The sequence below is a fragment of the Cyphomyrmex costatus genome, unplaced genomic scaffold (assembly GCF_001594065.2).
Source record: "Cyphomyrmex costatus isolate MS0001 unplaced genomic scaffold, Ccosl1.0 scaffold254, whole genome shotgun sequence".
In the NCBI taxonomy this organism is placed as follows: Eukaryota; Metazoa; Arthropoda; class Insecta; order Hymenoptera; family Formicidae; genus Cyphomyrmex; species Cyphomyrmex costatus.
This window is the reverse complement of record NW_017276629.1, coordinates 659,241-671,519: the sequence shown is the minus strand read 5'-3', so window position 1 is coordinate 671,519 and position 12,279 is coordinate 659,241. Positions and strand designations below refer to the sequence as shown.

Sequence of the window (12,279 nt, the reverse complement as noted above, 5' to 3'; positions counted from 1 at the left end):
TATTAATTTCTTTATTTGTTTATTAAACTATGTAGAGAGAAGTAAAGATGTGATGCGCAAAACATTCATTAATTTTTTTATCACAACTTTTCTATTTCTTCCTCTCACCTGACAGGTATCTGTTCCACCTTGACTATATCCTGCGCATATATTCTTGTTGTTAACGACTGAATTCGGCATTTTCTGATAATCAGCTACGCATTTTTCCACCGTAATTACAGGAACTACTGCTTCCAAAAGTATAGGACTTTGTTGGCCCCCTAAAAAGTAAATACAGTTATAGCAAATTTCAGCATTTTTTGAATAAAAAGGTTATTATGTATTTATTATTAAATAATAGTTAAGCAAGAATCAATTCATTCCACAAATTATTGACGATAAATAATTATTATACTTACCGTACTTAGTATGCCCCCATCCAGCTATCGAAGCATTCTCCCCTACAAAATTTTGTTTCATCATACTGTCGAGTGGGAGAGAAATGGGCTGAAGTTGTTCTGAAAGTTTCCAAAGGTCATTAATCTATCGATAAGACAAAAGAATTTTTGTCCTAAAATATGTAATATTTAATTTTGAATATTATAGTAATACATAATTCAATACATAGAGTAATTTAAAAAATATCGACTTTATAAATTTAATATTTATTTTAATTTACTTGTATGTTTATAGAAAAGATATGATTAATGTGAAGTGAGTTCTACAAGTTTGTGTATTTTTTTTTATGTAATCATATCATTCTAATTTAAATTTAATAGAGAAAGGATAGTAATTAAAAATTTAATATAATAAATCCTTTAAGGAGGGAACCACATGTAAGTCCTTCTAAAAAAAGGATAATTTTATGAAATTTTTTTAACGAAACAACGTGTAGCGAATCTTTTTAAAGATTTTCTGTCATTTCTTTATGAAATTACCTTTTAGATAAATCAAGAAAGTAAGAAAAAGATTAAAAATTGAGAAAAAAGTTTTAAAAAATTATGATTTTACAAAAACTTTTATTCTACTTATGAAATAAAATTTGTTGATTAAGTTGATTATTTAATTTTTTAATTTTATAGGTTCATCGATGAATAAATTTGATAAACTATATGTATTGCACTGGTACAACTTGATTGATCAATAATATTTGAAAAATCTTTCGCTCCATTATTCAATTTAAAAAAAGTAGTTTTGAGTAAAACGCATTTGAAGTTATTGATACTGAAAAATAAAAGTTATGTTAACATCAGGCCTGTTTCGTATTTTTGCACCAGATTGCACCAAAATTGAGTTCAACTGCAGAAAATAAACCTATATAGACAAGATCAAGTAAAGGATCTCTTATTAAGATTAAAGTTGAGCGCAAGAAATGAAGAAATGAACTGAGATTTTTTTAAATTTTGTATTTTGTTCTATAACTTTGTAAATATACTTTTCACACACGTCTACTATATTGATTAACGCAAAACAATTTTTCGATTTTTTGAACCGCTTACACAAGAGATCCCTCTTTAAAAAATCCTGGTAACCTTTAATTAATTTTTTAATTAATTTTTTATTTTTTATCTCAAATAAAATTTCATTATTTAATAAATTTTATTGAAAATCAAATATAACTTTGAAAACAAATTTATATTTATAGAATTTAAATATAATATATAGAATATATAACGCTTTTATAAAATGTGGTTTAAATAAAAAACAAATTTGTAAATTCAATAAGCATAAAAACCACGCACAAGATCTATTTTGTGAGGACTTATTAAAGTCCGTATTTTATTGTTAAAATATAAGTTTATCTTTAAAGATAAACTTATATTTTAACAATAAAATACGGACTTTAATAAGTCCTCACAAAATAGATCTTGTGCGTGGTTTTTATGCTTATTGAATTTACAAATTTGTATAATATATAGAATAAAAATTTACTTGTAAATACTGCTTCGTGACACGATTTTATAATCGCCACATCGTTTTCTTGGGTATTTGGATTGTATTGCGGATGTGGGATACGACGTAGAACCCAATCCTGAATCTGTTTTGTTGGTGGCATGTTGAAATCCATGTCGGTGGTACTTATTACGTTCAAATCTTCACTTAAACAATGACCGGCGGTGAGCACATGTGTTCGGGAAATCCAAGCACCACAACAGAACCACTCAGGTGGATAATACATATCTAATACTTCAGCACCAAATTCCTCAAAAACAGATTCATCAAAATAAGCTCCAAGAGCAACCAGCGAAGTATATTTACCTGCAAAATTACTCGATAACCTCAACAATAATAATTAAGTATTGGAACAAATACTAATGAACTACATTTATACACTAACTTTTTATAAGTAAATAAATATACTTTATTTTTGAAATATTGATTTTTATAAATCTGTCAGAAATCTATAATATTAAAAATAAAATGTATAGTAAGTTATTTATATTTTTGGAAATTAATTTACTAAAAAAGTTTTACTTTCGACTATTTGCAATACAAAAGGACGCTGCAACATTTTTGCAAGAAAAAATATAGTATTGATAAAAAATACACCTGCATAGTATTTTAAAAACGAAAAAAAGTTTTTTTTTTAAGTTTCTATATAAATTGAGACAAATTAATTTTTTTTGTAAAAAGTTTTCAATTCAGGGTACCTATATCATAGAACAAAATCGGAATGGATTCCAATCGGAATAGTTCAATTATTTCTTAGATTTCTATTGTGTATTTTAGGGAAAACGGAATAATTCCGATCGGAATCCATTGCGACCTTGTTCCATAATAAGTATCCTGAAACAATTATTTGATAAACAATCAAAAAGTAAGTTACAACTTTAAATCCAGTAATGGCGAAGTCAGGCAAGAACGATTGTGAAAAAGCGAATATTCAAATGAACGATTATTAATAATAGATCAAATGAATGATCCAATTTTGCACATATCAGATGTGTTTCATTAAAAAGAATAAGGTTATTTTTTTTATACCCCGGACACAAAGCATCGGGGAATAACCGATTATCAGATAATCAATAATACTCGCAAAGATTTACAAAAGTCTGTTTCTATCAACTCAAGTAGATACAAAGAAGTAAGCCATAGAAAAATTTAATATGTTATACGTCGTCTACTACTGCCATTGCAGACGACGTATAAAATAGGTAATAGCAATAGTGTAGTATAAAATAGTATTAAGGAGCAGGCATAGAAATCAACTTCATTGTTGAATGTGAGAATAATTATCGACTATGATTATTTGACTGTTTTTTCAAAAATGCAAAAATTACTCATACCTTTTTTAGCTGGTGTGCCATTAACGATTCTGTCTATAAAAGCATTACCGTATTTGTGTTCAGGTACATTGGATGTAAAATTCTTAATTTGACGAAAATCTCGAACGCTTTTCAATCCGATAGCACTGCCTACAACAACATTAATAAGAATAATAATAATAACAACAATTTTTATTGATTGATTTAGCCATGGTCTAAAGCTAAGGAACTTTTGCTTTACATTAAATCCTTTTACTCTTCACATTCTCACTAACATTCTTCCTCGCATTCTTCTAACATACAATCATATATGTAATATATAATATATGTAATAATGTATTATTGTTTATAATATATAATATATGTAGTATTACATATATGCATACAATTCACAGCTTTCTTCTTTCTTTCCATCCCTATAAAGTGTCTTTGTTCATGCTTATATGTATCCGCACGTTTTAAAATATAGTATCACGGAGAGAAGGATTTCTTAAAATTTATCCTGAAAATATAGTTATATAATTATGGTACAATACAATAAATTTAAAGATTTTTACCATGCACTTCAGTAAAATTAATCATACTTATTTTATATTTTAATGTACATAGTTTTATTAATGAATGTGAGAGATTTACATAAAAATTCTACGAAATATAATATTGTCCCACGATTACTATATTTTCAGGATAAATTTTAAGATATAATTCTTTCCGTGATACGCTGTATGCTCCATTCGCATCACTCAAATCAATGCACAATCCGACCGTAAACAAATCCGGTCATTAGCTGCAGTTTTTCGCAGACAATATTTTACGTGAACACTACAGTAAATATATAGATATAGTTGCAATTCTAGGATACTTTATCACTTGATTATAGAGATCGTCAATAATATGTGATTCTTTTCAAATATATTTGTACACAATGTTAAACGTGTATCATATATTAATATTGTGTATGTTATATATCATTTGCGAATAAATTTTGACACTGATTTGAAAATTTTGATAGTGTATTTTATCAACACCATCATTACAAATGATATCATGGTAATATTGAATGAGCTTATCAAAAACATTAAATTGTAATATTATAAAATACGGATTTAATTTGATAAGACTGCATTGCAGAAACATTCAACGTTCGTTGAAGTATGGTCTTATAAATGTTTTAATTCACACAAAATTCGAGAACAATATTGATTGCATATGTAATATTCATTTCCAAGAACATTTAGTTCCTGATATTTTAACACTAAACACGTGGCAACATACACTAAATAGACAGATACGTTTACTGACACAATCGTGTCAAAGATTTAGATATATATTAAAAAAAAAAATTAAGAATATATACAGGACTCTTAGTATTCAAAAACAAAGAAAGAAAAAGGAAAATAAGAGTCAAAATAAAAATAAAAACATGTAACATATTTTTTTATTTTGACTCTTATTCGCCTTTTTCTTTCTTTGTTTAAAAAAAAAAACAAAGAAGAAGAAGGGAAGATTCGATGCTTTTCTTAAAAGTATCAAATCAAAGCTAAAAGAAGGTACAGATTATAACATAATAACCAATTACTTTTACCAAAGGCTAAACTACATTTTAAAACTCTCGAACTTTTGATTTAATTAAAGATGTGACTTGTTCATGTTTAAACAGTTTTATAAAACTGTTATAATTTTTCAATAGCTAACGAAAAAGTAGCGTAATAGGAAAATAATGTAAAAAAAACTTAGGTGATAAATTAATCTACATGATCGAAAAAAATATCAAAACAATAGTGCAAAACGAAAGCTGCCAAAATGTCAGCACGGTAATTGGAGCACAATACCATTTTTTCAAAACTAATTACAATTTATTATATCAAATTTGTGAAAATACAATTATATAATTTAAAAAATTGGTATTTTGGTATGTTGGATTCATCTATGAAGAAAAACAAAACATCTGACAAAAATAAAATCGTACAGGTTCAAAAAAATTGTAAAAGTATACCTTCAGAAGATGGTAATATCAATGTATACAGCAAACCGACGAGTACTAATATAATGGTCTTCATCATGTGGATCGATTAGATATCCTATAAAAACGCAAATAGTTTGTTATTTATTAATACAAAAATTTATAACAAGACACTTGCATCCTAAAATAGAATTTACATTAAATATGGATTTTATTTTAGGATACAGAATGTACTGTATCATACATATTTCTATATTTTTTCAATTATAAACAAGAAAATAAAACAAATTTAAAAAGGCAGTGAAATTTTCTATTTAAAAAATTAATGGATGAAGAGAGACAAGAAGAAAAAATCTAGATTTATCGATAAAAAATACACCTGTATTCTGTTGGAACAAAAATTCATAGCAAACAGTATTTTGATTTAAAATTCAAACAGCTGAACCTTTATTAAAAATGAATAAAATTTAAATTATAAAAAGAATTTCTTTAAATTTAAATGCTCTACTTTCAAAAGGTCACTATGTTTTTTAGGTTTCTGTGAGTTTAGTATGTGATTTTTACATGTGTAAAACTACGAATTGATTAAAATGGGAATTATTTTTCTTTCACTTTTAGATCTGTCACATAACTAAAAAAAATTTATGAAAATTTTAAACTTTCTACATGAAGACACAGTCTTCTATATAAAATTGTTTCAAAAAAATGTACTTACACTGTAAAAAATAAAATGTTAATTTTAACTCAAAGACGTTGAGTGGATTTTTTGAGACATTCAAAAATGTTAATGTTAACATTTTTGCATGTCTCAACGTCTTTGAGTTAAAATTAACATTTTATTTTTTACAGTGTAAGATGTTTTATTACTGAGTTACCGCGGTTAAATAAATGGAGCATTTATTTTAATAGCTTATAGTTGCGTTAAAAATCATTGCGTAATATAATTTCAAAAACAAACTCTTAAAGCTAAAATTTTGCCAATTTAGTAGAACACGAGTTCTATTCTTTGTTAATACTAGATTGCACTTAAACCTTTTATCATGATTTCGCTATACTTCAAATATATATCTATTTCATTTTAAATACAAAATATATAGGCAGCAATTAAAAGATTGCAACATTTTTCTCAAACGGTTTTGTAATGTAATCTACTCACCGAGTAATTAGTTATTACTTAAGGATCCAAAAGTAAAAATTAATCGCTCGGTGAGAATAGGCTGAGTTCCGACATCCATTTAAAAAAAAGTATTTCTGTCTTTTAGTTGCTGATTGTATGTACATTAGTTCAGCCATACAGATAATACTTTTGTATTATAATAAGTAAAAATTTGGAATCGAACATTTGTTTGTAACGCTATATAAATACAGAAACCATTATTCATAATCAAATCTTATATTTGAAAGACTTGAGATATGTTATAAGTTAATTATGAAAATATAATAAGTTAAATTTCTTAGTTAAATTAATAATAAGTGAAATTTATAAGTTAAACAAAGGGCATAAGGATCTTGAGATATTACTTAGATGGTCTTAAAATAAGAATGGATTATGAGTACCACCCAGAAAGTTTTGAATCATCTCGGGGGTTTTCGATTAAAAGACAGAAGAGAAACACACAATTATGTAAATTTATGAAATTATTAGCTTTAATGATAAATTCTTTTTTTTTTGCTGCAATAGTGATAAGTTTTTCTTTATTATATGAAAAATTTGTTGCTTTGCTGGATATTTTTAATACTTTGAGCTTGAGTTTAATCGATGAGATATGTCCTTTAATAGTTGCTATCAATGATGTAATAAAGACGGTATAGCAGAAGAATGTAGGAATTATTTCGGATGCTTTTGTTACTAGTATTAAACAAATTAATTTTTTCATTTAAAAAACTTTCTCTCGACATACTTACTAAGTAAGGAATTATTACATTAATGTCACACATACTTACACACAAACGAAAAGAAAACTCGGGATGGCAGCAGTCGGTAGATCAACACTAGTTCTAACGACGAATACTGTTCTCGAACTTCTGAATTTCTCCCCTTCAATTTATATTCGTTTTATAATGAACAAAAAAAAAATAATGAGGAAGTAATTAACAGTTTAATTAACAAATAACGTTATATTTATTTTTATTATCTCAAACAAAATGCAAAGTGGAAACATTATAATACAGGAAATGGTCAATAACGAAGGACGTCATAAATTGATAAAAATTTTGCTTGATAATAAACAAAGAAGTAACAATGAGGAAGTAATTAACAGTCTAATTAACAAATAACATTACATTTATTTTTTGTTATCTCGAGCAAAATGTAAAGTGGAAATATTGCAATTCAGGAAATGATCGATAACGAAATACATAATTTGACGAACATTTCGCAATAATTGTACTAAGATAAGATTTATCAAAACTGAAGTTTTGTTACAACTAAGTTTTTAAATAATATTTGTCTCGAATATTAGACAAATTCGGTCTGAGATATTTTATAAGTATTTCAAAAAACGCGGAAGGGCTTCGTTTGCCTACAAAACGATTACCTACAGCTTCATTTACACACAGAACATTATATTGTATACAGCGTATTGCACATACGACATTATTGCGCACAGCACATTGCATACGCAGCATTATGTATTTAGTATTATTTAATAATCATTTTATTATTGTATATTTTCAGGTTCTTGCAGCTAATTTTTTTGTACTTTTACTTTTTGAAATAAAGTATATGTTATATATGTGGCAAGAAAATATATTCTTTTCACAATTAGTACAATTTAAAGATTTTATTTCATTTTTTATATACTGTAATAATATATGTAATGGTTTTTTGTGAGGCAAGTATACACACTTGGCGCCTTTTTTTCTTTTTTTAAAAAAAGTAATTTTATTGAGATATCACGCGTTTTGTAATGTTAAATATCTCTTATATAAGTCTATATATATCATTACATATATATACATATATATTATTATATTATATATTAAAAGTGTTGACTTAAAAGTTGATAAATTCAGCCGTTTATTGAGAGATCTAATAATCTCAGGTGCTCGTCGCAACTTATCAACTTGCGTAAGGATATGGTACTGTTTTGCGCTTCGCGTTCAGTTGGCACCAGACACTATTGTGTCTCTTGATTAATATTTATTTATTGATTGTGTTGTAAATTTGATAATCTATGCGCGTAGTTACATATCTAATCTAATTGAAAGCTATACTTATATTTAATTAAAATCTACATGTATTTAAATTAAATACATGTAGTTGTATTATTTCAATATTTTTTTTTGTAAGAGAAGCGCCGTAAGTTTATTTATTTAGTTTGCTTCTCTCTAACTTATTATTAATTAATTTAAATGTTTTCAAACATCAAAGAAACGTTTTTCTTTTAGTCGTAAATGTTGAATTGTAATATCTGCAGAATCAATCACTTCAACGAATATCAAACATTTCAGCAATGTCTTTTCAACGTTAAATCTATAACATTTTGTTATGTTGCAACTCAATATTTCTGAAATATTACGTAACGACCCTCTGTTTAAAAATGATTAAAAACTAAACGAGGACTAATGAAAACTTTCGCTATATCTGCTATAAACAATTAGCATAACACCTTCTTTAAGTATCAGTTTGTTTTCTATGTATTATATGTAATTTAAGACATACAAACATGGGTAATTATTGGAATTTTATTTACAAAGTGGATATATCTGTAAATTTTTATTAGAACTATCAGGAACTGTGTTGCTAAAAGTGGTATTATATTTGTCGTTTTCTTACACTTTAGAGGAAAATTATTGTGTTAGATTCGTCAAGTTAGCACGCCGTATCTTCAAATTCTATATAAAAAATGCGGAATTTTTTTTTATTTTTCTATAAAACTGTAGAATTGTGAAAACTGCTATTGGAATTAAAATATAAATTATAAAAATATTTGCGATACAGAACGATAAATCGCAAAAATTTTTATAATTTATTTTTTAAGAACTTTCTTAAGCGATATTTTGCTACGATATTTTGCTGCAATTACAAATTTTTCGAAACATTTTATCTATCGTACGTCACTATTCATTTAACAATAGAATTATGTTTGTTGTTTGCTGTCAGATAAGAGCCACATATTGTTCTGTACAGTAGTTTTCTACGTATAAGTAAAATTTAAAATTTGACTTATTATTTAAGTTAAATAGTTATTACAGTTAAATAGCTCTAGTAATTTTCGAAATATAGATAAAGTTTAAAAGCTGATCTATGGATATGATTAAATAGCCTTGTTTATCGGTAACTGTAATCTATAATTGGTCTGTTTTAATTATTTTTTGTATTTCAAAAATATTATGTGGAACGATAAATCACAAATATCTTTATAACTTAGATATTTTTTCAAGAATTTTCTTCCTGCAACAATTTAATTTGTCGAGGTGCATTGTCTGGAGTACATTTCTATCTATTTAATAATAAAAAATGTGGTTTATATTATTGTTTGCTGTCAGATGAATGCAGAAGAAACTGGAATTAATAGTTTCAATGCGTGAGTAAATATGAAAGCACTAATTGATAAAAAACTGGTTATGACTTACAAAATTTTACAATATAAAAGCTTTTATTCATGGTTAATTCTTATATTTAAAAAACAATATTGGTAAGTAGCTCAAAAATTAAAATAGAACGATATATTTAAAGCTGTCTTATTAAGTAAGATGGTCTTAAAATAAGAATCCATTATGAATACCAAGCATAGTAATTGGTACAATTTTTGTTTTACCTACACATACTATACTTACCAGAGATACATTCTGCATTTCTTGTAAAGGGTACTATTTACTTGTAACAATAACAACCAATAAAGCTTTTAATTTATAAACTTTAATTAATTTCTCGATGATTAATTTGATGAATAATGCTATCTTTTGTTAAATTTAAAATTTTATATTACAATATTAAATTAATTTTTCCTATTGTTATACATAAAAGAAATTAGATTACAAAATTATATTAGAAATTCTATTTTGTACAATGCTACTGATTGAATTTAATCGTCAATTATAAGTTAATCAGACTTTGGATAAAGTCACTTATAACACAAAACTTTTAAAACTTTCAATTTTTTCCGAAAAGCATTACAGATCTCTGGTATATCTCACATATATATATTTTTTGCAACAAGTTTTGTTTATCTCCAAGCAAAAAACGAAAAATTACTTTTTAAAAATATTATCTCGTTAGTCGTTACCGAGTCAAGGAAACAATAACTACATAAAGTTACCTTTATATTAGTCATTGATTTCCAAAATAATTCGTTACTGTGTTAACGTTTCTTATTATAAAGTAATGATTTATTACTTTTTTGTTACTTTTCTAATGCTGAAATGAGGTTGGTCAAGAAATTTTTTACAATATTTTTATTGAAATATTAATAAAAGCAAAATAAACAATAATGGCATTATCAATATATAATAATGTTAAATATAAATAAAGAAGCAAAATGCTTTTTCAGTATAAAAAAGCTTTATATACGTACATAATAATATTTCAGAGCAAATTTATATACATATATATATATATACATGTATATATTTAATTCTTTTCTAATCGTTCTGTAAACTTCGCGCCAATTAAATTTTCGGCCTTAAAACACAATCTGAATAAAAATTTTTCACAATAAATTTTGTAATACATGGCATCATTTCCATGAAACTGAAAGATTGATATTCATAAAAATTTTTTTTTGATAATAAATACTCTATAATATATTGGTTATTATGTCATTTAATCATAACTAATCATAAAGCTGTTTTAAAATTACGAAAATTTATTCAGGGCTAGTCGTCTTTAATCGTCAGTGCTGCTACAAAAAAAATGTAACTGTACTATACATTTAAAAAAAATATCGTTATCAGTCCATTATCAAAAAAAAAAAACTGTATAAACGATAACGGCATTGCAAATAATGTGTTACTTCTATTTGTTGTCTCAGTATATACTCTTATATTCTACTAAAACTTCATAAATTTGATTTTTTTTGTATGCAAAATAATTGATATTTGCAGATAATTGAAGAATATTAACATAACCGACTATCGATGATAAATTTATAAACTATTTTTGCTTACATATTTTATATACCGGCCTCTTTCACCAATTAGGCTTCTCTTATTGCATATTTATTATTTAATTATTCTACGCAACAATTCAGAAATAATTGTTAGTTCCTTTTTATACGATTTTTATTTTTTACTTATGATTTGTAACCACTCAGAAAGTCCTACTTCCCATCCCCTCTACACTGAGTACAGAGAGTGAACGATCATTGATGACAGAGCTCTCGAACACGTCGAGAATTCATGTCGTTCTCACGCTCAGAGAAGAGGACTATTCCTCATCGTCGTGGTTACATCAACTCCCATGTTAGGGAGGGAGAATGAGATCAACTCCTACAGAACTGATCCTGTGAAGTACGATCTTAAAATTTGTACGCTACGATAACCTATTTATAACAGTAGTGAAGGTATTTTAAACACGAGTAACGTTTAGTCATCATTGCCCTCTATCAACAAATTTGAGAAGCACTGACTTATCCGTTTACAAAGGTCTATTTTTTAGTCCTACACTGTCTGAATTGTGCGATAAGTTAAATGAAACAAATTTGTTTCATTTCAATTTATTATACTGTGTACACTAGTGTAGGAATAAAAAATAGACTTATAAATAAGCTGTTATCGTTCTACAGTTCTAAAGTCAAAAGTGAGTAATAATAACGCGCAGACATGACATTTTATAAACCTTACTCTCTTTAAAAAATCCGTTTTTTTTTTTAAATTAATTTTGTCATTTTTCTTATTGTTATATTTATTATTTTTTACATATAAATATTTGAATTATTTCTTACTTAGACTATACAACTTTCGTTTGAAACATTTTTAATAAGAATTACTTCCCTCTTTACTTCAAAACGGATAAATGTTATACGGATGTGTACAGATACCTAATACTATATAGTATATTAAATATATGCAGTACATGAGAGAATTCATTATATATATAATTCAATATATACATATATATATAATTTT

The 12,279-nt window shown here is 26.1% G+C and overlaps 1 protein-coding gene across 1 annotated transcript in view; it reads right to left on the bottom strand.

Annotated features, from left to right (window-relative positions):
- The window catches only part of LOC108774475 (venom protease-like), a 6,293-nt gene extending 1,040 nt beyond the window's left edge, over positions 1-5,253 (bottom strand). Inside the window, exons 1-5 of the mRNA XM_018540598.1 lie at positions 5,242-5,253; positions 3,267-3,395; positions 1,912-2,238; positions 399-497; positions 109-260 (exon numbers count right to left, since the gene is read on the bottom strand). Of these exons, the coding sequence (XP_018396100.1) occupies positions 109-260; positions 399-497; positions 1,912-2,158 (498 nt within the window). The 5' untranslated portion in view covers positions 2,159-2,238; positions 3,267-3,395; positions 5,242-5,253. The remainder of the gene's footprint in view (positions 1-108; positions 261-398; positions 498-1,911; positions 2,239-3,266; positions 3,396-5,241) is intronic.
- Between the last annotated feature and the right edge of the window lie 7,026 nt (positions 5,254-12,279).